This window comes from Hylaeus volcanicus, chromosome 7, assembly GCF_026283585.1.
Source record: "Hylaeus volcanicus isolate JK05 chromosome 7, UHH_iyHylVolc1.0_haploid, whole genome shotgun sequence".
Lineage (NCBI taxonomy): Eukaryota > Metazoa > Arthropoda > Insecta > Hymenoptera > Colletidae > Hylaeus > Hylaeus volcanicus.
Window position 1 is genome coordinate 18201590 of NC_071982.1, and position 26767 is coordinate 18228356.

General features: G+C 45.9%; 1 protein-coding gene across 5 annotated transcripts in view; it reads left to right on the top strand.

The window, feature by feature from the left end:
* The window catches only part of LOC128879873 (nephrin-like), a 347536-nt gene that overhangs the window by 311392 nt on the left and 9377 nt on the right, over positions 1-26767 (top strand). For all 5 annotated transcript variants that reach the window (XM_054129420.1, XM_054129422.1, XM_054129421.1 and 2 more), the window contains 3 exons: positions 4704-4863; positions 9523-9825; positions 15941-16261. In XM_054129420.1, the coding sequence (XP_053985395.1) occupies positions 4704-4863; positions 9523-9825; positions 15941-16261 (784 nt within the window). The remainder of the gene's footprint in view (positions 1-4703; positions 4864-9522; positions 9826-15940; positions 16262-26767) is intronic.

Genomic DNA, 26767 nt, shown 5'->3' on the forward strand with positions numbered 1-26767 from the left:
GTTTAAAAGATCTTGCTGATGAAGGGATGAGAAATAAAAAAATAACTTCACGCGAGGCACAAACAAATGCTTAGACAGCAAACTTAGACGATTTGCAATAGAAAGTGGTCCGTAGGAAAAGCACGCGGTTCATCGATCGCAGTCGCGCGCAACGAAGGTCCTTAATGGATCATCGGTCGGCTAGTGCAAACAGAGAGAAATGGGCTAAACAAAATTAGCCGTCGATGAGGTTTCGGTTAAGCCTGATGATTTAATTAACAGCGGGCGACTGATAGGACACGGCGAGCAGGTGTCCACCCTTGCACAATGGACTCAACGAGGAAGTTAGTCGATCCTCGTTTACTCCGGTCAAATCTGATTAGTAGAAGGAAAATCCTTCAGCACAGCGATCAAAGGACCGGCTAGCTTATCGGAGAAACCGCGATAGAAAATCGAATCAATAACATCGAACCAGATTTTGCCACGGAATCCTTATTAACACTGGCGCATTTAGGTCCTTATTATACGTTTCGTGTTTAAAATAGTCAGAACACTCAATGCCTGATTTAATTTTTTTTCCCTTCCTTTTCCCTCTAAAAGTATACTTAAAACGGTCCTACAACACCTATAGCCCAAGGTTCCACCAAATTTTAATTCCCGCGCGACGAGCGCAGGAAGTAAATTGGGACGTCGCTGATCAGACACGGCCAGCCGCAAAACTGGTTCGTGCGAACGGACAAACGAAAACAGAGGGTATCATAGTTTCGTTTCTGGCTGGTGGAAGCGACGAAAACGCTACGGGGATCGTCGTAAAGGGGGAAAAGGCAAACGGCAACCAGCCACTGGGGTGGAAATGTGAAACTTTGCGGCCGTCTCAAATCTCGGGTACGCAACCGATCTTCGATATATCGATTTCGTATCTACCGAACTGCGAACACTGACTTCTTAGGATTTCCTGGAGAGTGAATCGAAAATTTCGACGTTCAATGCTGAGGGAAGATGGACTGAGGGCTCCAGATAAGGACGGTGCAGGAATAGCAGAACTTCTCAGCTGGGCCACCAAGAGAGCCTTGCCAAAATTTAAATAGATAAATACATTGGGTGATATATGATATCAGGTTTAGAGGAACAAAAATTACGATTTAATTGAACGAATGTCGACTCTTCACGGTTCCTCGTGTCAAAATCCTGCAAGAAAGTTTAAGAAGAGCGTACAAAAGTTCATTTCTCCTTATGAATTACCTTGAAAATGAACAGTTTCGCCCACCTAGAAGAGTCGACGGCTGTCGGTATTTCCTCCAAGTTTTTCCGAGCTTCTTAACGAAGCATAACGTTTAACGAGTCTTCTCGAGCGAGTAAATCGAAGATAAACCCCTGGTCTTAACCGTGGCTTAACCTATGCTAAGCGGGCTAAACCTCCTTGCCTAGTCGCATAGATTACAATGTATCTTAATTGAGTTAGCGCCTTCTCGATGCCCGAGGACGGTCGGTCAGAGGTTCTTTTAACATTTCCCAGTATAATCGCATTTAGATGTTTGATCCGACATGCTGGAATTGATGGTTACGAGCTCTTCTCATTACATAGGATATTCTAGTGCATATTCTAACGCATGATTTATGAATGAATTTATATTACTCGATCCTCGATATTCCATGAATCTGGATTATTGGAAAATTACACCTTCGATAGTTTAAGCCTTTGAAACCCGGCGTCCCGTTGAGACGATGGCTGTTACAAAAATTGTCGTCTAACGGCGTATATTTTGGCAAAAATATATTAACAAAACTAGTCTCCAACTAGAGTGCATTGAATGGAATGCGTTCTAAACCCGTGGCTCTCGTGCAGGGTCACAAAAGACCCGTCAGCGACTGGAGGGTTAACTCGTACCGAATTCGTCGTCGTGGAACAATGAGGCTATCACGGTGGAAACCGATCCGATGGTACACCGAGTCGAACCGATCTCCTCGATACCGTTCAATCGCTCGCGAGTAATTAAGTGTCTCTCCGTCGATACCTAGCCAAGGAAAGACACGCCGGAGAGGAGAATCCTCGAGCGACGAGACCGGGGATGAGATTACAAAACAATCGAACAAACCCACCCCCCGCGCTCGAGGGAACTAAAACCGTGCTGAACTGGATCAAAGAATGGTAAAGAGGGGATGAATGGAACCGGGACGAAAAGGGGGAGGAAATCTTGATCTGCTCCGTCATTCCGCGCCACCTTCGTCGAGATTCGGATGATCTCGTTGCGAGCCCACCTGCACTTAAGGGGTGATTCCAGTGCAACAGCTTTAAAAACAGGTGATTTTCATGAATTTCTTTTTTTTTTTTTTTTTTTTTTTTTTTTTTGAAAACCATTAATAATTCCCAGAAGATATTTCTTGGAATATAACGAGGCATCCATGAAATAGAGGAAACAAATTTTTTCTTCCCATTTTCTGCATTATTTTCTGCGCAAGTTGGATAGTTTATGCTGGGGTTATACCAGTTTTCAAAAGAGAACACGAAGAATTGAAAAAGTCATAGCGATTTGAAGAAAAACGAATTTTTCGACACTCCATTTCTCGAGAACCAAAACGGATGGGGCCTGTTAGATTTGAGGCCCTGCACGTCGAAAAGTTTCCCCCGCAATCCTGTCAAGCAGCGTTTCAATTAGTCGCGAAAGGGCGATCGCGGGCCTCGTTCGCAAATAAGGACAGCAGCCTGGCAAGGGTTAGAGCCAACAAGTAGATAAAACTGGGACACGGCTTGCTAGCCGGGCCAAGACATTGCCAAATGCAGCCGCGTCTGTTTAATCGGACGAGCGACGTTCCTCGAACTCGTTCTTTGTCTACCCTCGAAACGTTCTCCCCTTTCCTCGATGAAAGTCCCTGTGGTCTTTCTCGCTTCGTCCCTTCGTCTGCCTCTCCGTACACAGCTTTTTCTTCCTCTCTCCCGACCGTTTCCTCCATTACACCGACTCTCCTTTTATCCCCCCCTTTCGACGGAATCCGTTCGCCGAAGATAATTCGAAATCGATTCGAAACGAGGCCATTTGAATCTCGGAGAAGGTGGCGCGGAATGACAGAGCAGATCAAGATTTCTTCTCGACTTTCGTCCTTCTCCGTTTCTCGCCCCCTCTTCGACCCGTCCTCGGTTTTCGTTCCCACCGAACGCGAGGGTGCGTTTGCTCGATTGTTTTGTAATCTCACTCCGCTCGAGCATTCGTCGTTGGTTGGATTATTGTTGCAGACTTGACATTCTTTCAACATTGTTTCAAGAGTGTCTCGAACTCTAAGAGCCACTCAACCCCATTTAACGCTAAACCTACCACGACAAGTCAAACGACCGTTTTCCATTTTTTTGTGTACAATTCTTATATATAATATACAAGGTATATACAATCGTGTTACAAAGAAAGGGAATAAATTTTTTTAGACTCAATTCATCGCTTTACTCGCAAATAAAGGAGCCCTATGTGTATTTAAAAGGAACAATAATAATAATCAGTGCATCTAGATGAGCGCACGAAGGTGTTAGCCAACGGTAACGTCGCGTCGGGTCGAACAACCCTCGGCATCTCTTTATTTGCGGAACGATTAGTTGCACGCACTCGTCGAGCACTCGGTCGGCTTCGATCCGGTTCTTTCACGTTCAGAACTCGTGCGAGATTCGGTACGCGATTTCGTTTCTCGTTTCACTCGAGGTTCGCGATAAATTAACGATAAACATGCGCCCTGGCTGTCCCTCGGTGACGTCTTCCTGACTGATGCGGTGCTGGTCACGTTATCACCCACCGCTACCACTCTTTCCCTTGCGAAATTAATGCTCGAGCGTATTTTTAGAAAGCCTCTTCCGCGCTCGCAATGAAATCAAGCAAACAACATCCCTTCCTCTTCGCAGTTCGGATATTAGACGAGCCCTCGAGGGTATTGCGCCCCCAGCTAGAATAAAACGGATAGATTCCTTATTATTGCGAGCACGTTACCTCGGAGAAGTAAGCTCGATAAGTTTTACGATCAAAGATGTCACGGGTCGCGTCGTTATTACAAATTTATCCGTTGCGGAGGGGGATGAGATCCCGTGAAGTTACAAAGGGTGCCTTCGTCTTGTTAGTTAACGCCTCGCGATTGCAACGGTTCCCGTGTCTGGTCGACCGAACAATAACGCGGTATTCTTTATTACCTTAGATCCTTTGACTTCGCCGTTTCCTTTGTGAGGATTGACAACGCGCGCCGAGGGGGTCGGAAGACGCGGCTGACGGCTTATCAGCCCTCCTCCACGACTGAAGACGATACCAACGGTGCACTTAGTTGTTTAATCAAACCGGATGAAAAGAGCGCCACGTTTCGTTATCTTTTGTACCCGTTTCCCTTTTGTCCCGCGTAACAGGCAGACAAAACGAATGCGTTTGGTTCAGGAATTTCGGGCTCTCTTGGACAAATTAACATGACAGCGTACCACCAGCGGAACCCAGCGAAAAAAGTCGACGTCGTCGAGCCAGGAAACGGCAAGGACTTTCCAAAGTGCGCGATAGAACGTTTAATTAGGCCAGATATAGAACCGGGTTTCATTATATCTTATTTCTTTTCTGTTTGCCGCGAAAAACGCCCTGTTATTCGACTTCGAGTCCAGAGGGTAAAGTGTCGCGGCACTTAATATAATCATAACTTTTTATGTATATAATCACTTTCCTGAATAATAAAGATTAACGCAGCTTAACCGACTGAATTGTTATTTTCAGAACCAGATACTGGCGCACAACACGTCCGCGAGGATAATCTGGTCGAATCAGAGTCTGGTGCTCCAGAGCGTGACGAGGAGCAGCGCCGGGAAGTACGTGTGCGCGGCGACGAATGACCTGAACGAAACGCGGAGCGAGCCACTTCATTTTCGCGTGAAATGTGAGTAACGCACGACGAGAAGTTTCAACGATCGCCCTGGCTGGGCGTAGTTTATTTTAATCGAGCCGAGTTAATCGAGGATTTTCCATGGTGCCGCATAACGAGCCCAGTATTCACCGACGCGCCAACCGTGCGATATATACACGGTTGCCATACGGAAGGGGTTCGTGTATTTATTCCGAGGCGGATAGACCGAGGATCTTGGTTCTGGCTGAATATTTCAGGCGTACTTAGTTCTAGCTACATTTTTGATATCCAATTCCCCGGGTTACGCCGAGCGAACCACCAACTGCACTGCGGTCTCGAGGAGCACGAGATTTCTACCCGCGGTGTACGAATTGAATATCTCAGATTTAAAAGGGGACTGTGCGAGAATCAGTCTTTTTCCGCTGGAACGCCCCTGCTTGCGATGCTTAACAGCATCGATAACAAGCAAGTCGACATACTCGACAAGTATCGCTCAATTACTAGGATGTAGCTATTACGCAATTTTTCATGGCGATTATTCGAATAGAATGCGAGGTAATTTGGCCTTCCCTTTGCAATTTCGAAAGTACGAGAGCGCTCGCAAACAAGAGTATTTTTTCAGAATTGAAATTCAGTTCAGAAATCATCCACAGCGTCATGGGCTTGAAAAAAACACCGCTCTTGTCGTCGCCGCCATTTTGAATAACAGTCAGCTTTCGAGAAAAAATAAAAATACTGCAAATAATGTATATTCATGTGCCGCGAGTACGAACTTTTCGAACGTGCAATTCCGCTGCAATTAATTTTTTTTAAAACCATGAATATTTTACGGGTCCATCCTAGTCCACGTCCTAACCCCTTTATCCTACGTTCGTGGAGATATAGAATCAGGCTGGAAATCGACTCTGTAAATCGATACATTTCGAAAATAATAACCCCACGGATGAAACGCTTCGCGTAAAATTTAAATACCATAAACTACTCACTGTCCGGAACTACATAGAAATAATATTTTAATCGTCGCGACACTCGTAAACAGCCACGACCACTCGAGACACCCATCTAGATTGCTATCGATTCCAGACGCCATTTACTCGCTGGATGCCACTTAGGCGGATCCTAGTCGAACGTTAACGCGAAATCGTAAAAACAAGAGCGACGAACGGACGCCGGGCGTCGTTGGAGCGCTTCCGACACATCGAATATGGATGCGCCGTGAAAACAACCCTGGCACACGAGCCCGCGGTATTTAACCACGGCTCGTCACGGCCTCGTAAAGGTCGAGGAAACGAGCCAGGATAAGCAGCAATCTCTCGCGGGATTTCTCGAATCGAAGTCAATCTCGTGTCTGGGTTTAGTTTCTCGGTTATTACATCGCCGCCCCGTTCCTGGAAATGACATTTGCTTTAGGCTATTCACGTCCATTCAGAAATGAGGTTTCCTTCTAGCGAACGTGGGATTTAAATCAATTCCGATCGAGACTCTAACGAGACTTTCCCAACACCGCAAGTAGAATCGTCACGTCCTGGTCGGACACAGGTTTCGAACGGGCTGAGGATTGAACCGTTCTTGGCGTGGTAGTTTGACTGATTATTGTGGTTTATTTGTTCGACTATGGAATAAATGATCTTTTTAAGTCAATTCTTCGGAATTCAAGTGATAGGGATTCGCATTAGTTTAGCTTCGAACGAACGCTGTTACTGACTTTCGACTCTCAGTTTTAAGTAATTTTCAGAACCTACTAGATATTGAAAATACCAATACTTATGAGACTGACTGTATATCTACCTGAATTTTTTAACTTACAAATTATATCGCAGTCTGTTATCTGTCCTGTACAGTAAGTTCACTTCAATTTACAAAATTCGATGCACAAAGCGGCATCATAATATTCGCTCAAACAAAAATCATAATAATTGAGAATTACGATACGAATCGGTTTTCAAATTGACAGAAAATTCCAACTTTGACGGGAATGAAACGGTGGGCGGTCAGGAAAAAAAATTCGATGAAGCAAGGGGTGGGGCACTAATCATAGGGCACGGGCCAGCTTAAACCGTTCCGCTTCGCGAATGGTCGTTGTCACGGGTGATAATTAAATTTCATACACGCTATTTAAAAGCGCGCATCGCGGTGTCGCGTTCGGCGATTCTCGTCGTTAATTTCGAATTTCAGGCCCTAGGCGAGCGGACGTACGACGAATGTTTACGGTGTCGCGCGTTAATTACAGTGGAAAACGAGCGTGACGGTCGCATTTCCTCGACGAGGTCAATTTTCATGCGACAAAAAAAAAACGATGCGCGGCCGTTACCATAAATTCTTTCGCCCGATCGAACCCTGCTTATAGTGCCAGACTTAACGCAAGCCCCCTCTCTTCTGTACAGATCTCCATCGCGATATTTTATATTAATTTCACGTTAAAAGAAACTAAATCATTCGGGTCGAGGAAAAATTCTCAAAATCCTGAACCAAACCATTTTTTGAATTATATTAGAGAATGAAATTCCTCTCTGAAAAATTCATCGTGAATAGCACGAACATTATGGTGGCTTTGTGCACGTTTCGTCGACCGGTTCATTGTGCGCGTAAACGAAACTTCGCCGAGTGGACGTCTATTTGCGGATCCTCTTATATTTATTTGTCCGGGCGCCTCGGATAGGTACATTTTGCAAATTAATTCCTTCGTGCCTTCGGTGGCGCCGAGTGAGCGTTTTTTTTTTTTTTTCGCGTCTACCAATCGAATCGCACAAAAGCTGTTGAACGAGAAAGAACTGTATCGCTCGATGACGCTTTTGTACTCAAAGCTTGACGTCAACTGCCATTTACTGAATTGCGCGCGGTAACTAAATAAAAGGAGTGGCAAACAACACGGGACTTTTGTCAAGGGTGAAAAAGAACAAAAAAACAGGGCTACGGGGAGAGGGGGCAATAAGCTAACCGCTATGCGGCATTGATTTTGCGGGAATTCAACTCGAACCCGACGACGATGGGCGAATCCTTTGAAAACGAATGAAAGCGAATTGAACGTTGACAAACGAGCGAAAAACGAGCCTCGTTTCCGTCACTCTTGCTACGAATGACCATGGCCCATTGCGATAGGGATCTTTCGACGCGGAGGTAGCTCTAAAAAATTGTTCTCGAAGATTGCCTTAACTCGTAAACAAGGCCATATCTTCCGTACCGGGAGGAGGGCTCTTTGCTTTCGAGGCACGATTCTGTCTCTTTGCTGCCATGACTCTTTCGTCTCGCCCCTCCAAGACATGATCCCATTTCCCATCGCTGTCTTCTTTTCGTTCCGAATTCGAGCCATCTAAATAAAGACAGTGTTATCCTTTCCCCGAGACCAAGAATAATCAAGTAGCGTACAATAATATAAATATTTTCAAGTCGAAAAACATTTGGAAAATGACAGCGAAGCTACTATGTTTTTTAGAAACAATACCCCTTTGAAGGAACACATAAAAAGTATATGTAAAATAATCGTTGGTCCCGTGTAATTCAACGGAGATTTCTGAAAGCGTAGAATTTGAATTAATTCTGTCGCAGTGGAGGAGGGAGAGAAATGTTTCAGACAATGGGAGCACGAGGAGGAATGTAGAGTTGGAAACTTTTGACTCGAGAAATTCGAGGGAAAAGAAAGGAAAACGATAGAAATTTGAGAGAAATCCTCGGAGAAAGCGTATCCTCTGTAAAAAGTTTTGTTTCGCGGAAATGCGCGTCCTTTCGATGGTCGTTGTTGCATGGTCGGTTAAATTACTCGGTCGAGCATCGACCCTGTTTCATCACTCGGCGATATTACTTCCGTGCACGTCCCAGAAACCTTTTATCTTTTTTCGACCCGATCAGATACGTCCATCTATTTATCTCTCTTATACCGCAAAGTGAAAGGGGAGACGAATGCAAGGAGAGATAGCAAAAGCAGATAAATTGGGAGAAATGTATATACATATATCGCCGTGAACGTGGGACGGCAGGTGGAGAATCTTTTTGCATCAGTCGCGAAACGATTTCATCCGAGCAAAGGTCCCCTTGTGACAAAACTGCGAGGCGTGCTCCGAAAATTTTCGAGACGGGAACGCGAATAAACGCCCCCACGTTCTCGAGCATCCTTCAGCCGGAAGAATGTATCATATACGAGTTCCGGTGTAGCGCGATCATTCTCGAATTCTCTTGATGCTGTCATCAAAGTGACGTCTCCGCAATTCACGAATCGTATATCTTTTTACGTTGGAAAAGACTAAGATCGGTAAAACTTTGTGCTTCTAAAATTTGGACATGATGCGTGATGGTTCGACTGAAATTGGCTTTTTCGTTCTGTATCTTTAGAACGAGTTGTTATTTATGCGACAAATTTCAATTTTAAATGACCAAAAATGGGGATGGAATATTTGGAACATTCTGAAGAAGGTTTATTACAAGACGTCAACATTAATTTTAGTCACCCATCAGATTGGATTCTATAATTGTATATACATACTAAATGAAGAATAATATTGTAGTAGGCTGAAATGAATAAGGAATATGGCTGCTCAGAAGCACAAGAATAAGTAGAAACATCGACCATTGGTCAGACGCGCCAGACGAGTGCTCGGTTCAACGCGTACTTTTACAATTTTCGCGTACTTTACAAAAAAAAAACAAACGAAAGGATCGATACAGGATCCCATTAACGGATAATCGGTTGTGTTTCAGTCGCCCCGGTGTGCAAGGAGGACCGGATCATCGTGGTCGGCGCTTCTAAGGACGAGTCGCTGGACATCGCCTGCAGGGTGGAAGCCGATCCGCCGGCGCACAATTTCCGATGGAAATTCAACAACAGCGGTGGGGAGACGCAGGATGTACCGCCTGGGAAATTTTCGGTGGAGAAGTCGAGCGGCGTGAGCGTGCTGAGGTACACGCCGAACAAAGAGCTGGATTACGGCACAGTGTCGTGCTGGGCGGACAATTTCGTCGGTACACAGGCGAGACCGTGTCTCTTCCAGCTGGTACCCGCCGGTGAGTATTTACCAGGATCTCGGTAAACGTCACACCGCGCCTCTCGACGGGTTCGTGCGGCCCGCCTCGAGTTCCACCGAGCGCGGCGGTCAGGAAATCGAGTTAAAATCCTTTCTGCCGGCAGAAACGAGCCTGTTTACGCTGGCGAAACTATGACCTTCCGCGTTACATTTCGACCATCCGTGAGCTTGCAAACACGACACTTTGCGGTCGACAGACCGAGCTTTCCCGCGATCAACCAGTTGGAACGCGACGGAGGGAGGCGCGGGTTAACCCTCCATTGCGTAACATCTCCGATCGGGGATAAAAACGAACCCTCTGCATTTCATCGTGCGTCTCGATCGGGATAGAATTAAGTGTAAAGATAAATCGATCAAGTAACACCGGTAAGAAGGTTACGAAGGGTAAACATTGTATTTGAGACAGTGTTTAAACTGCGACGTGAAATAAGAGCGAGGAGAAGCAATAGAAAAATTTTCAAAAAGATTAAACGAAAGGTAAACATAAAGAAAGGAGCGAGGGAAGAAATGCAAAGGTAGATAATTATTTGATTAACTTCACTCTTTCTTCCTCTGTTCTCGTCCCTCCGAGGATACGCTCTCGCCTCGCGCGAATAGCAATAATAATAATCGTAATCGTAATAATAATAGTACGTTTCCATTACAAGGACCCACAGAGTGGTAACAGAAGAAAAACAAGAGGGAAAGAACCCTCCGCGCGTTGCTCCACTTCGCAGGTCCTTCGTGCGTAAATTATTCAGAGACCGACGCATTTCTGGCACCCTCGAGCACGAAACAAACCACCGAGACTATTAACGCCTCGAATATTTACCCTTTCGAGACCGAGATTCTCCCGTGCCCCCTACACATCTTTCCAATTAGTCGAAAAGCGATCGTTAATCAACCTCAACGTGTCGCCGCGGAGCAACGACCCTCTCGAGCCCTCGAGTGACTCATGCATTGCCTTTTTTTGCTCGAATAGCCATTACTTACGCGTATGTTTATGGAATATGTAAGTTTCGAAACGCCAGGGTGTAGGTTTGCTACTCTGCGCTCTTATCGAAACGTCAAAGTCATTTGTTACGCGAGCAGTGGGAAATTAAGTGTCCTCTATCGAAAATAATTTATTATCTCGATTAGACGAATGCTAGAAATACAAGTTCCACCTTTGATATTTTGTGGATTTGAGTGGATTTGAATTTCGGAATGGGTTTTTAAAATAACAATTTTCCCGTACGGATGAATATATAATCGTTCGTGGAGCTCTATTTCTATTTTAAAATTAATTCTGACAAATTCAACAATCGCGAAATTTAAAGAGGATTCATTGCTCGCCGGGACTGATAAACATATTAAATATTAGAAACGTTGCCCGAGGGCCAATATTAGATTCAATGGAAAATATCACATATATTTAACCTTCCTGAAATAACTGCATCGACAAACATTTCGAACGGCCATATTTACCCCGTATTTTCGATACGATCGCGACATACGCGAGAGCAAATCGAGTTAATTACTGGCTTAATAATTGTTCAATTCGAAACAAATTATCATCGCTACTTTTAGAATTGGTAAATCTCATTCCTACCGTTTCCGTAGCTGCTTCTGTCATCGAATGGGAATTCGACAAAGCTTCTCGTTGTTCCAAAACTATCCAATTCTGGATTAATATCAAATCGAAATAACTATAATCGAGCCTTGCCAGATTCAAATTAAAATATCAATACTGTCCCAGGTTGTTCCGCTGCGGAACATTTTCCAAAAGGCTCCATGAATTCGTCAGAGGAGGCAGACATGCAGGGGAACGAACGCTCAAAATCCTGACAGATATTCTGGAATTATCGCCGCGCGTACAATGCGACGCGACCAATCATCGCGCGGTAAACTCGACGTTAATCCGCGAGCGGATTTTCCGCGGCGCGGGAACACCGCATCGTCTTTTTTCCCCTCGCATGATCGAGAATGACGTTGACGCGACGACCTGCCGAAACCGTGTTGACGTTGACGAATACACACCGGACGTACGCGCTCGCTCCAATCGACGCGTTCCCCGCCTTTGGGGGTCGTTTTCGTCTCGCTGGCTCGCCCCCTCATTCGCTCCACGTCTGCTTTTTTCCCCTGACGAATAATAAATTAACCAGCGAACAAAAGGAGCTAAATTCGAGGCAAAATTCTATCTGCATAGACGCTTAAGCGCGTGGCGAGTGGAGAAAGCAGTGGTGCAACTCTCGTCTTCTGCTACGAAGATCATGGTGCCATATTTGGGTTAAAAATTGAGCACTCGAGGCCTTTTGGTCTAAGAATTAAATACTCAAGACGTTCTACTCTCTAAATATCTAAAACACTCTACGAGTTGGATAACCTAGCATTACAAATGCATACCTTCTGATTGACCCTAAGCATTCAACACACGAGACGCTTCTAATTCAAAAAATAAAACACACAAAGCGTTCGACTATCCCAGACTTGGATATCCCAGCTATCGGAACCATTCCAAATAACAATGCTTTCCAATTCATTCCTGGAATGCGAAACCATAGCAGCGACTTATGGCACATCGCTCGTCGCAGCGTTCCCGATTCTCTGCGGCAACATAAAGCTGGGAGTAAAATCGAGGGTATTGGGTTGGTCGTTCGTCGATTCAGTCGTCGACGTCGCAAACGAAAGCATCGCGGCGAGTCTCTTTCGTCCGCAGCGACCCGAAAAGCGACTCTTGACGGAACGAAATTTTATTTTCAAGTCTGTCGTTATCGATATCGAGTATTGCGTCGGCGGTAAAGCGTATTCGGAAGCTGCGACGAGAGGAGGTCACGACTGTGATGGCGCGTTCGAAAACAGTTAAAGGGGTCTCCTAAGGGAAGAACTCGTGAAATAGAAACCCGTCCGAAGGTCTCATTCCGAAGCCAAGGATAGACAACATTTTAAATCCGATGCATTTATAGCTTGACTCTTTTTAAGATGAATTTTTCAGCTAGAAGAAAATGCACAAATCGATTTTTCCAGTATCCTCGAACGCTCTTTTGAGTCAATGAGGATCTCGAATTTATTTTTGGGGTGGATCGCGGAATGTGGAGTTGGGTCGAATTTTTTAGAATTAAATAGAAGAACACGAAGCAGTGTTCATTAAATAGCAGAGTCCAGACGGCTGAAAACAGCCTCGTGAAAAATGCAGCGGCCGCTGTTTGACGTTTCCATTTTTCATGCCGGCCATTGGAATATGTTGAAAAGAAGGAGGCCAGTTTATCGAGAACAGAATTTTCAATCGACGTCGAACAAAAAAGCCCTACCACAGCCGCCAAGGAACCGCGTACATATATTACGCGCTGGATGAAAATAAATTGAACGACGTCGGGGGCGTGTGGGGTACGGGGGATGAAACCGTTGGAAAATTCAATATATCTTTTCGAGTAACCGAGAGGTTCGAACGCTGAGCGGGTCGGCGATTAACGCGAGAGGAACCCGTGGAAAAAGCACCCTGTGTAAATACGCAGGATTGTATTTAGGAATCCTGGCACCCTAGGACAATGGTAGACAAAAATAGGAAAGGATAGATTGATATTAAAAATGATATTATTGGTTTGTCCGGAAAGTCCATGTCGAGTTTTGGTAGATGATAGAGATCTGAATATATCGGAATGGTTGAAGACAAATAAAATGTGTACATCCCCTTAAAAGGTGGAAAGCTTGTGAAACAAAATGGTACCTATGTATTCGATAAATATAAATATCAAAATTCAAATGTGCCTTTAAATTTTTCTTAAAAATTGGCACGAAATTTCTGAACAAGAATATTTTGCAACCGGTGTATGAAACGTTAAAGTAGTAAAGATGGTATTCAAAGACCAACGACGGAGGAGATATAATATGCAACCTCAGGACGAGATACAATATCCTGCGACTTTAATTCTCCTTTTTATTCGACAAATAACGAGTAAAACCTTGCCTATCCTTTATTCACGGAATCTCGGCAATCTCTGGCCGCAAGGTGGCCTCTCCGGCCTCGCCACGGTCCTGTAAATGGTTTCCAGGAGAGGAGAAACAAAGAAGCCATAGAAGGGCGAGGGATGCGAAATGAAATAAAGGCGGGGGACCGAGGGATACGCTTTCCCCCCGCTGCGCCGACGGAAAAGGCGAACAATATTTATTTTCTCCTCGCCGCTTGGTGCCGCACGATAGCTTCGCTGTCTGTTTAAAGAAAAGGAAATTATATTTCGAGCCAGCCAGGAGGGCGAAAAGAAAAAGTGGAAGGAAAAGAAAAATAGCGTCGAGAGACGTGGCAGAGGCGCCCGGGCGTCGTGGAATCCGGCGTCGAATCACGACTGCGACGCCGAGCTTTGACTGGCGGTAGAGAAAAAGGAATTTTCGTAGAACGCAAACTGCATCAGCGCTGGGTCCGAGACGAGGGGGAGGGTGAGGATCGAGCGGAGGGCGAGCGAAAAGAAGAAAAAGATCCTGGGACATCTCTGTGACCATTACTATCCCGGTACACTAAATCCTTGCCACTCGTAGACGCGCAAACATTTTTCAACGGGGGCCCAGGCCGAGCGTGATTCCCAGAGAACTCCCTCGCGCGCTTTCAGCCAACCTGTGGAGCGTCCGAGCCAAAGTATCCGGGAGATATTACTGAACAAAGGACGACAAACGAGCCTGAGCGATAACAAGGAGGAAAGAAGAAATCGTGAACAGCCTGGAGATCTCTTACCGACCGATCTATCGCCCCTGGCCGAATTAAGCCTTCGAGGATTAAGGGTAACCTCGATTCCTTTATAATTTTGTTTTTTAATATATTCAATATATGGGGAGTAAATATTATCATAGACAAGTTCATAATCTGCTCAAAGGGCTTCCTGTGTAATCATACACATAATAGCAATATCCACAATCCCTCTCCCTCCTTCTCCTACCATAACCGCAATACAAAATAGCGAATACGCCACGGAATACGCAGGACCCCCACCGCGTACTTAACAGCTTCTATGCATTCAAGCCCAGAAATAAGAATGCTAAGCGAGTTAAAACACTTTGAATGCTCGCCAACGTACAAGATTGAACAGTTCCTACAAAGTCCCCACACAGCAACCGTAAACAACGATTCCATTGTTCTATTATTGCCCTAACATAATTCGCCGTTGCTTTGTCGTAAGAGCGGCAAACAGAGTTGATCGCCCAGCGGGCAACCAGCTTTCGGCGCAGCATTTGACGACAAAGAACAAACGCGGGAAATGATTTTCGTAGTTCGTTTGATTCGTCGGTCGTTCAGAGGCCGGCTAAAGCCATGATAATAATCGTTAGAAGGCGAGCGTCTGGACGCGCAGGTTCTGCGTGAGACGAGGCGCTTTTCCTCTTGCACAGCTCGCGAACGCTCGCCTCCAGCGCAGGGATTACGCACAAAGTAACCGTGGAATATTGCGGAGCGAAAGGGACGAGCAACCGGCGGCGGTCGGGCCCTGTTCGTATACAATCGTAACGTTCTAAAGAGCCAGCCAAGACTGAAATCCTTTACGAAGCAATTTCACGCGCCGAGTCGTTTTAATATTCGGGAACTTCCGGAGCGTCAAGTTTTTCCTCGCGGCGAAACAGCTCCGGGAGTCCTCGAAACTGCACGGATCGATCCCTGCGACCACCATTAGATTTCGTAAACCCTGGGTCCTTTTGGGTATTTCATCCCTTTGCACTACGAATTGTCTGATTTCAGTACTGGTACGCCTTGGCTCTTGTAATAAACTTTGAGGCCTCTAGAGGGTGCGCAGATGTCGTAATTAAATTTAAATAGGCTTCTTCGGTCGTCACACTTTAGATCGAGAAAAGAGACTGAATTTTAATGTGCGTCAAGTTCTAGAGATCTCTTGAAGCTAAGAGTTGAAACAATCGATGACCCTGCTTATATACGCGAAAGCAATTCTACTCTTTTCACCTCCTCTGTTTATAACACGTCGCAGTAACTAAAACATAGTACCAAAGTCGAAGCTAATCCTCTATACTCTGGCAAAAGTTGTCGAGGTCGTCGAGGTTATCGAGGTCGTTTTAATAGCTGATCAAAAGAAGAATTTTAAACGACGTCTGCGAATTACGTGGCTACCGTTTAACCGTGGTTGACGTTTTCTCGTTTCCAGGAAAGCCATTTCCGGTACGTAACTGCACGCTCGCAAACCAGACTTACACCAGCGTCGAGGTAAAATGCGTGGCTGGCTACGACGGCGGGCTTCCGCAAAAATTCATCCTGGAGGTGTACCACGGGGACGTGGACTTCCTGTCGAGCAGCCAGCCCCTCTACAACGTTTCGAACACCGACGAGCCGAGTTTCTCCCTGGCGGGGCTGGAGGCGTCGGTGGAGGCGGGCGTCCACGTAGCGGTTTACGCCATGAACGCCAAGGGTCGGAGTCAGCCAGTCATCCTCAGCGAGGTCACTTACCGCGACGCTGAGAAACGAACAGGTGAGTCTATTATTTTTCTCCAAGACTCGTCAGCCCGACATTACTACGACGAAACTTCGTAGATATCGCATTATTCTTTACTCGAACTCTAAACTAAACTCCCGAGTACTAAGCTGCTGACCTTTTTGGAATATTTACTATAATTCAACATTTTATTCTACTACAAAAATAAATGTACTGAGAATATGTGCACAATGAACACGTATATCTGTCACTGCAAAATAACGAAAAAGTTTAGGATATGGTCTGCCCTCCAAGTGCCAAACGAATCAATAAGTTTGACGATCCCACTCACTTACTACTATAAACCATAAATCAAGATGGCTAATTGCTCTCCCAACTAACCCAGACCTAATTCAAAAACACGAATCTATGCTCGTACAATCTACTCATTAAACGAATCGATAAGTTTGATGATCCCACTCACTTACTACTATTAACCATAAATCAAGATCGCTAATTGCTTTCCCACCGCAATCATCAATCGCCCCTATCATTAATCACGACGATCACAATCGTCGCGCGTTAACCAAATCACAAGATCACGCATGCCTAACGCTTCTCCGCGAAAAATGGCGATCGAGCGGCTCGTAACCGGGGAAAGATTCTACTCTTGAAGCGACGTCCCTCTAATTGCTCGCAAGCACAGGTATTTATACCGGCCCCAGGAAAAATGTTGTTCCAGCGTGGAACAGCTGAACGTCGCGGCAGATAAGCAGCGCGAAAGGGAAAGGTCGGTGCGACAGAATGAAAAATCGCCCGTCAGACTGAAGCGTTAATCGAACAAGGAACGCGTTCGAGGAGAAACGGAACGCGTTAGGTTGACCCTGATCGATATAGTGACCGGAGCCACCGATTGCTGGCAGATTAACAAAGGTTCGGGGAGACCCAACGGGCAAGGTCGGTGGCTACGACCAGGTTCCTGCGGGTTCCTCGGCTTCGAAACGGATGGTAGCTGTTCCCGTGTGGGTGGTGTCAACGACCGGGCTGGTAAGCAAGACGGATCGCCACCCCCGAGACAACACACCGAGACGAATGCACCACACCCATTACGCGTATGTGTATGTCACGCTACTTAGGCTGCCCACCTCCAGGAAACCCATGTGCGTACACGATCGCGTTTCAAAGGAATGCGACTGTCGCGCAGGAATTTGGAAACAGCCATACCTGTGCTAACTAACTCGGAACGCTTTCACTATTGACGTTTGACCACGTCGACTGCCAGACGAATATTCTTGTAAAATACTTGTTAAATATTATTTAGACTATTGGAGACTACGAATCAAACATCGATCGTGGTATTCGTTGTTGTAACTTCATCGTTGTAACTTCATCGTTGTAACGTCAAAATTCATGAATTTTATTTATGCTTATTTCCTTTGATGCCTAACTTTTAAAATTCATTTTTTTTTAGTTTTTCAGTGAAAACCACTGTCACCCATATGTGGTGATCAACGTTTTAAATGACACCATACTATCCAATGAACGTGAGTAGATCGGTGTTCTTTTTACCAGGTTTGTAAATTATTTTCTACCGAGCTGCCAAGCAGTTCTTCAACTTTTTACGGAGTCACTTTTCTGGGTTGTGCCACTTTGGAGAATATGTTAGACTCGACACATTTTGAGGATGTTTTGAAGGCTGGTGGTTTATGGCTGGGTCAAGGACTGAGTAATGGCCCTTCTGATATACGCCCCGCATTCTCGCGAGCCTGGACGATGCCTGTTGTAGTTAGGTAAATTTTGTGTACCAGGAGTCCTTGCTTTGAAAATACAGTCAGTTCCATAAATACCCTCTGTGTCTATTGAAGGAATTTGTCTAAATTAAATGATAGGCTTGATGTTTCCAAATCAATTTTTCATTATATACATACAAGTGAAAAGTTTATCCATGTCCAAACTTATTGTTTAATTTAGACAAATTTCTTCATCAGGTACAAACGATACGAATATTTATGGAACTGACTGTACAAAAGATGATACGACATCTTACTAACAAACATGTAGCCTCGCTCCTACAAAATCCGTCTATATAAGGATGCTCTTTAGCAAGAGTTTCCAAATTTCCAACCGATCCAGTACCTTGCATTTTCTAGCGAGGACCCCGGAAAAGTGGTAAAGAACGGTTGATACAGCGAAAAAATGCTGAACGGTGACAGGCACGGACAGGCCGGGAGGGTCGCGTTGTAAAAACGTAAAAGATTTGTCGCGGGTTCGGCGGGCAGTGTGTCACTGGGCGACGTCGTGTGTACACGCGTGATCGTAAATATCAGCGCCGGCGTGGAGTTTACAACGAGGTAAAACGGAGGGCACCAAATCAATTGTCAGTAAAGTGATTTACGGTCGTGGCGGCGTCTATCAATTTGCGAGCGGGAGATGCGAGCGAGCGTGGAACGCGCGGGTACATCGGCCTGGGCTCGCCTCGCGCGAGCTACCAGCCGCCACGACTCCTCGTACATCAACTTCCCGACGTTCAAGAACAAACGACCATTACTTACCCCCCTCCACTCGCTCCGTCTCACTTCCTCTTTTGGTATCCATCCACCTCTCCAGACTGCATTTGATTATCTTTCGATTCGAGGCGCAAGAGAGACAGAGAGAAAGAGAGAGAGAGATGGGAGGCAGAGTCACGGCTACTCGCCATTAAAACTCTCCTCGTTGGAACTCGATCGCTGAAACGACCGGTTCCCTAATGAACGGACCGAAAGTCGATTAGCGCGTAATTAGGACATTAGCTTGGAAACTTGCGGCATTTAAATACCCTGGCCTCCTCGATCTTCCGCGTTCTTTCGTTGCCTTTCCGTTTCGCGTTTACAGAGTAACGTCTGACGAGCTCGGTGCTCGGTACTTCGAGGGGAAGAGAGGGAAAGTTATGGTATTGCCGGACTTTTGGACGAAATCTGAATCGAGGAAGCGACCTGACGAGCCAAGATGGCGTTGGGGAAGCGGCGCTAGTGTCGCACACTTCATAACCTCCAGCCCTTTCTTTCTCAGAGGAGCACGAGACATGGATGCGATTGAAAACGGGTTGAAGTCTCTGAAAGATTCCGCCCAAAGAGCGATGACGCGAATCGCATCCACTCGCGAGGAACTCTCGGCGCGATACTCGTGTCACCCTTTCGTTCGAGTTTCAACCCCTTTCACCAACGCGTTGGATGAATTTTTTCCGTTCGCCCATGCAGGGCAACGAGCATCGAATTAAGGAAAGCAATTACAGATAATGGTCCCTACGGCGCCCGCTACCGGAACCGTGTGGAAGTCGGAGAGGAAAGGAGGAATGGAATGGGCGAAAGAGAAGGGAATAAGGAAGAGACCGAGGGAAAAGAAAGCGAGGAACCCATCCACGAAAGATACGAATGTACAGGGTGGTCATTAAGCGACTACACCCTCTCTTTCTGTCCCTCTTGCAAGCTTTCTCCCCCTCCTGCTCGTTCGCTCGTCTTTTTGGACATTAAGCCGTTTCGCGTGCGGTAATTTTCCCGAGGTCATTTTTGCCGCTCTTCTTGCTTCGTCGTTAACTTCACTTAGCTCTGTTTACCCCTCCTCCCATTTCTGCGTTGTCATTTTTATTTATCTCTCTCGCTCGGTTCCTTCTTCGTGGGGAATTTTTTTCCTGTCCTTCCTTCATCTCGCTCTCGTCAGACGTCGCCGAAACTTCCCCAGGCTTTTTCGCCTGACTGTTTTCTCTTTACAACATTCCCCCTTGTCAACCTATTTCATCGTCGACCAACCGAACACAGCTTTTTTCCCTGCGTCGAGCACGATTCGCGGTGGCCTCTACGCCGATCCACCCCCTCTCGTCTGTCGCGCCGAACCTCTCAATCCGGACCCTTTCGAAACGTGGATCACTCCAACGCTTACGTCGCTAAGAGTAAACTCGTAATAAAGTGTCGCTACTATTTATTTTTTTAAGATCTGAAGCTACCCCTTTAGCTAGGAGCTTCTGCGCGAACCACCCTGTCTTTTACCTCGCTCTGCAGAAGTGGATGAGACATTTACGATTTTTTAAAATGTCAACCCTGCTTTTTCCTTCTCGAAGAATGCGCGGAGCATTTTATCGCGCAGAAACGTGACGGTCAAATTGAATTTCGCGTCTCCGACGCGACGGGTGGGTGTTAAACAAGAGCGTCGCGTGTTGTCGCGGTTAACATAAAGCGACGACAGTTCGTTTACAGCGTCCGCGCGTGCTGCCTCGCGTGTTTACGCGTGTCGTTAACGCAATCGAGGCTTCCGATGGTCAACGTCGGCGTAATTCATCTCGCGTTGACGTCGATTGCGTTTCTCCTGCGTTGTGTCAATTCTCCCTCTAACACCACAGGAAATTGCACAACTGTTTCAAGAAGCTAGCAATTGTACAAACATTAAAAAATTAAATTTGCGGAGGAACAATCTTGAAGCCAGAGAAGAAGAAATTTCAAACCCTCTCCTAAAAAGCTTCGAATCGGAAACTTCGACTTCAACAACCTGTACTGTTTAAGGAAGCCGAGAATCAGCAAAATAAAGACTTAAACACCCTCTAATTTCACACGGACTACATACTCAGGTTTCACTAAATTTCTCAACTTGGAAACGTCTGGTACGAGGATCGTAATGTCGACGAAAATGATTATGAATCGCGCAGACGATTGCGGAGGTAACGAAGGCTAGAGTAACTTCCCTTGTCAAGCCTCGATCGGTAGCAATTTCGTGAAAGGAAAGACCTAGGTCGGGAGAGCCTGGCGGATACATCAGGCGTCCTGATTGGCGAGTACGTGCCTGAACAGCAAATCCAGATTCATCCTGCTATCTCGCCAGGTGACCTGAGATCTTAACACGCGGTACACGGCACTGGCGATCGATGGATCCCTGAAACGATTCGTAACCATAACTGTAACTCGTCCTGAACACGATACTACGGCATTTTCTTCGTTTCCCGATTCGATGGGATTGGGGAAACCAGGGCGCGTGCTTTTCTTACCAAAACTTTTTGGTACTTGCTTGTTACCCCGAAGAAATTAACATATCGCAATAAAAAATACATGTTTCCTCTGTATACTGTCATTCATTTGGTAATATCAAAACTATCATTTAATTTAGTCGAACTTCTTCAAGAGACATAGAGGTACGAATACTTATGGGACTGACTGTATACTAATAGATACGCAAAGTTTGGAGAAGCTATCATCAAGAGTATTCGACTAAAAAAATTCACAAAGGAACGTGGTCGGTTTTCTCGGGAGGAAATCTCCTTAATGCGTTTAACCGTGATTAAATTTTCACTTTGGAACAGGAGTCGTTACCATTGCTTTGTCGTGCAATTTATGCAACGCGACGAGAGCCTCCCTATCACTGGTCCCTCGATAAAACGGTTACTGCGAGCTCTCTGTAATCGAACAACGAGCTGGTTATTAATTTTTTCACGATAATCGTTTCAACGAGGAAAGACACCCTTTGGGGCGCCTGTGCCCCGCTTTAAATTCCATTAAAGCAACACGTACCTCGGCGCTGTCGGAGGGAAAACGATTATTATCGCCATACAAGTCACCGTTAAGTCCTTAAGAAATATCCTCTGACGGCGAGTAATATATTCCTGAGTGGAGTTTATATCAAGCGCTGCTGAATTATCCGGCAATTCCGCTGGTAACCGTGGAAATTCCTCAAACGGTTTGCCCACCGGCACCGTCACCGCCATTCGTAACAGGTAATGTTGCCGGAAGTATCATATAACGACCCATTCTCGAGTTCTAAGCCCGTCCTTAAATACTGTTCGCAATTAAACGCAAGCCACCGGTCGCAGCCACGCGACCGCCTTTGAATAGAAATCTTTCAATGCTCTCAGCGTAATTCCCTTGGACCTCTCCATCCGATTATGCTGAATTTTAGATATCGTACGGTCCAGACGAAATCAGACGCGGGATTTAAGTCGTCGATCGTTTTGCTGGACTTGAAATTATTATTTCAGGAACACGGTCAACTTTTACAATCTGTTACGCTCTACGAGTAGCAGCTAAACAAACTTTTATCTGACAATCCGAAGCACAAAGTCCGGCTATACTCTATGCTCTACTTTATTTCTGAACTTTGCGTTTCGAACAACGATAGTAAAATGTCTGGGAGCCTCCACGGCGCAGCGAGCAGATCGAATCCGACGTTATCTGAAAACGACCCGTTTCGGGGCGGGATGAAACGGTTAGGGTAATTCGATGGATCGTGGAGTCCCCGGGAATTAACTCCTGTCGCGTCGTCGGGGACGGAGAAAGCATAATTCGAATATCCGGCGGCAGTGGCGTAAGAGGACAGGCACGGATACCAGGGGGCCGGGAATAATTTTCGGCGAAACCGATGGCCCGCGGCCATTCGAATTAAAGCGGAATCGAGTGGCGAGAGTCGAGGGAGACCGGCGCAGAGTTGGACATAAAGGGTTCTACGGACGCTGGTGGCATTCCTGCAGGATCAGAGGATAATCGAGATTAGGGCCGGAGCCTTAAACATCTCGAGCCTCTGACGATCGACCAATCTCCCCGATAAGCGTTTATTATGGACGAGATCCACAAGATTCGCGAGCGAGCCCCTTACCCCTTCAGTTATGCTTTATTTATTATTGTCAAGGGGCCAAATCTCAAAAATCGATAGACGCAAAGACTAACCCTTTCAGACCTGAATCTTTTTACTCGTAGTAACGTAATTTAATTTCTAGGGTTAACTTGGACTGAAATTAGTATGGAAAAAATAAAAAAAAAATCCTAATAGTGTAGTTTTCGAGGAAAACTGATCTTTCTTCGTGTGCACAAATAAGGATATTCACCCTAAACTTGCCGAAGAACATTCGATCGATAGAGCATGGGAAGTGATTAGAGAACCACGCGGACCGTTTCTTCTTAGGAAGGAGCTTCCTCCGGTTCTATTTTTCAATCAATTGCCGGTTATTAGCAGATTACGACGGGCTTCTTTTCTTGATCGAGGAGGAAACGGGGCACAGTTTGCGATCGTATACCTTCTTCTAAGCCTCGACAATGTCTCGTAAAAGTTGCAATGGAAGTTTAATCGAGTTCCACGCGAAGAAACGTCTGGCGGCGAGGGTACTAAAGATAAACCGGTCCTTATACCGTCGATCCTCGGGGATGGTCTAACGGGATTCCCAGGGAGAGCCAACCCAAGGAGATCGCGTATCCCAGCGGGGCTCCCGAACTCGGAGTTCATCGAAGTTTAGATCGCTAATCGGTCTTAACGCGGAAGGTCATGAAGATCCTTCTCTTCTTCTTGCAGTCGAGAAAAAATATCCCTCGGTCAGACAGTGATCTACGAAAACGCTTCTCGAGTTCCTTCCTCCTTTTTCCTGCCGAGGGGTCGGTAATAAAAATCGCGAGATTGCTCGCTCTGTCCCTGAAGTATCTTTTCGATTCCGAGATATATATTTGTTCGTAGAAATTTCAAAAATATTTCAATAGTTGCACGACTCGAGAGGACTACAGATTTCGTTTCCTCATCGATCATGGCCTTCTTCTTCGTTTCTTGGCAGAGTCGAGGCAAACGTCTCCCTAATCCATGGTCATCCGGCAAATGGCAGAATTTACCAGCAGGTAGACGAAAGGGGAAGTCATTCTCGGGGAAGCGTGCACGGGTCGGTAAGACGGAGATTCGGTGTCACGTGGTCGACTAAGTCACCAAAAAGCCCGGCTTAGCCCGAGCCAGATCTAACTTCGGCTAGGTCGGATTAATTCGAACGTAAGGCTAACCCCGAATCGATGTTACACTGTCCGTCCCACGGCTAAGACGACTTACGTTCCGGCAGCCGTTTTCAATTAATGAAACGCTCACGCGAAAAGGTCTCTTTTCGTCTCCGTGACCGATCGCTTTCGCCCAGGATTAAGGAACTCGACGCGTCCGACGACGGGACTCCGAAAATTACATCCTTTCCTCGAAGATATTAAATAAAAGTAGTCCCTGAAGGACACGCGTCCTCGCCAGTATTAACTTGCAAGCCATTCGGCTGATCTCGCGTATGGTATTGTTCGGGTTTACAGTCTGGTCGAGCAGTTTCGCCAGCATGAAGACTGAATAGAATACTCCATTGCGTCCGAAGGAGACTACAAAATATTGGTGTAATGGAAGAAAGTACTTAGAAATTTTTAAAACGTATTAATTAAGTATCAAAAATTCTTCGGTTGATATTAAAAGAATTTCAGAGAAAAAAATGTCGAGCAATTAAACGCGAGGTAAAATCCTTCTGAAAGAGAAGGACTTCCCCTTATTTAGATGATGATCTGGGTGATCCCTGGCAGTAACGGTAGATCATGATCGAGGTGGATGTAACGAATCCCCCTCGGCTGGAACGTCGATTCTCGAGTGGTCTGCGTTTCACCTCGAAGGTTGATCCCTTTTACGAGGTACGCGATTCTCCGGATGCTAATACGGGACGGTCAAGTAGCGACGTCGATGGTGGTTTGGTATCCTCTTAATTGCAATCAGCCGGAACAGTCTCGAGAGTTCGTCACTGATTGCTGTTCCTCTCTCTCGCTCCCTCCGAACGTCCACCTCCCTGTCCGCATATGTACACACGAGAGATGGTACGCTCGCGCGCAACAATAGAGGCCCCATGTGTACGTAGGTGAAATCGAGGAGCAATTACCGACGCAATCTCGCGACCTAAAGAGGATTGGCCCGCAGAGAGAAAACGGGAGGGAGGAGGATCTTGTGCATGATAAATAATTATCGAAGGGGAATTGACATTTTTATCGTTGGGTGGTCCACGATTATCCTTGTTGGGGATTTATTGGAATCCTTTCCAATGAAGAAAGACCAGCTAAAAATTAAATTGCATTAGTGCGAGGAGAAAGAATTATTCGGGTCTGAAAGGGTTAACTGCCCTTCGTTTAACAAACACCCACTGTTTAACTTAGGAAGAGGATCCATCTATCGGCCGAGACAGAGAGCCCGTCATGATCCGCTAATAACCAGCAATTGATTGAAAAATAGCGGCCGCAAAAGCTTCCTTCCTCGTGGGTAGCAGGAAAGGATGAGAAACTATCCGCGTGATTTAGGTGAATACCGGGCGTCCCGAAACGTGCCGTGCGAAATATATTTCCCCGTTGTTCCAAGAGGAAGGGCTTCTCGGTGCAACTTTAACGAGAAGGCGTCGGCGCTTTCTAAGAATATACGATCGAGAACGACGATGACGGCGTTCTGAAGTAAATCGCGGTAATTAATTGGGAAATTATCGTCGCGACCTAACTGCCTGCCACGGATCGGAAGGAAACGTTAGGATCGATCGAGAAACGTGGTACAGATCTCTCGGAACAATATTGATAAGTCAGAAACGTGGGGTTCAATCTTTTCGTTAACACGTCTGACCATTGCTGGGCATTTCTACTTGCTGTGGTATTCCTGAGCCTCTTGAATTCATTGGCTCTCTTGAATCACTATTTCCGATTATTATCTTGTCGTTACTCCTGTCCACGCTTTTTAAAATCATTCTACATCCTCTGTAGATATTGTTGCAGGTCAATAAATCTACCCATCCACTCACCTCCGCGATTAAAGCCCTCTTGACTCGCTCGCGTGGTTCGGTGTTTTTACGAAACCTTTTACGCCCATCCCGAGGACTTTCCTGTCACTCACGCGCGCTCATATATTCCCTCATATATTCCCTCGACGCTTCTCGAGACTCTCTAGATCCTGTACGATCCATCCGTGGATCCTCCCGCGACATCTGGAGACGATAGGGCGCAAGGCGTTGTCGATAAAACGAAAGAATCTTCCTAACAGTGTTACGGTAAATCTAACAATCACGTTTCTGCCCTTTTTACTTAGAGTAGAAATCCTATCCATCAAAATTTGTTCCATATCCCCTAGACTCTCCCTCGTATTTTGAAGCACTCTGAATCCAAAAAAAATCTCTGCAACAAGCTTTCCTATCGTTTCATTCGCCTGTCCATAATTTTTTCAAGTTGCACTTCAGTTTCCCTCGATCGCTTTTTGAAGGTTCTGCGACTAGCCAAGCGAGAATTTATGGGCCAGCTTCCTGTAACACGCGTAAAGAGAGACGTCAAGTGGAATACTAGCGCGCGTGGCGTTGAACGGTCTTTAGGTTATGGACCAGGCTAGAACAGCGCGAGTGTTCAAGGTGGCTGATTAAATCCTGGACTTTATGAGCATTACGCGTCCAGGGCTGAAATACCTTGCCGTGTATAAGTACACGCGCACACTCGCCCGACCGCAATCTATTTACATGCATAAATACGCCTGTATTATGCATGACACGTATACGGAACGGATAGTTGCGCGGGAGCCCCAGTAACATTGTTCCAAAATGACCATTTTTGGTACTCGTGGGAAATTACGAATTTTTACATAACGTGCATCTGCAAGGTAAACGCGACAATGGCGGACTGGGCTCGTTCGAAACCACAATTCCAAAAGGTTAAATAAAAAATCTTGATTTCAAACTGCCTTTTGATTCTGTGAATTTAATTGTTAAATAATCGACTACTGAAGCAATCGCTTCACATTCTAAAAAATCGGGAAACAATT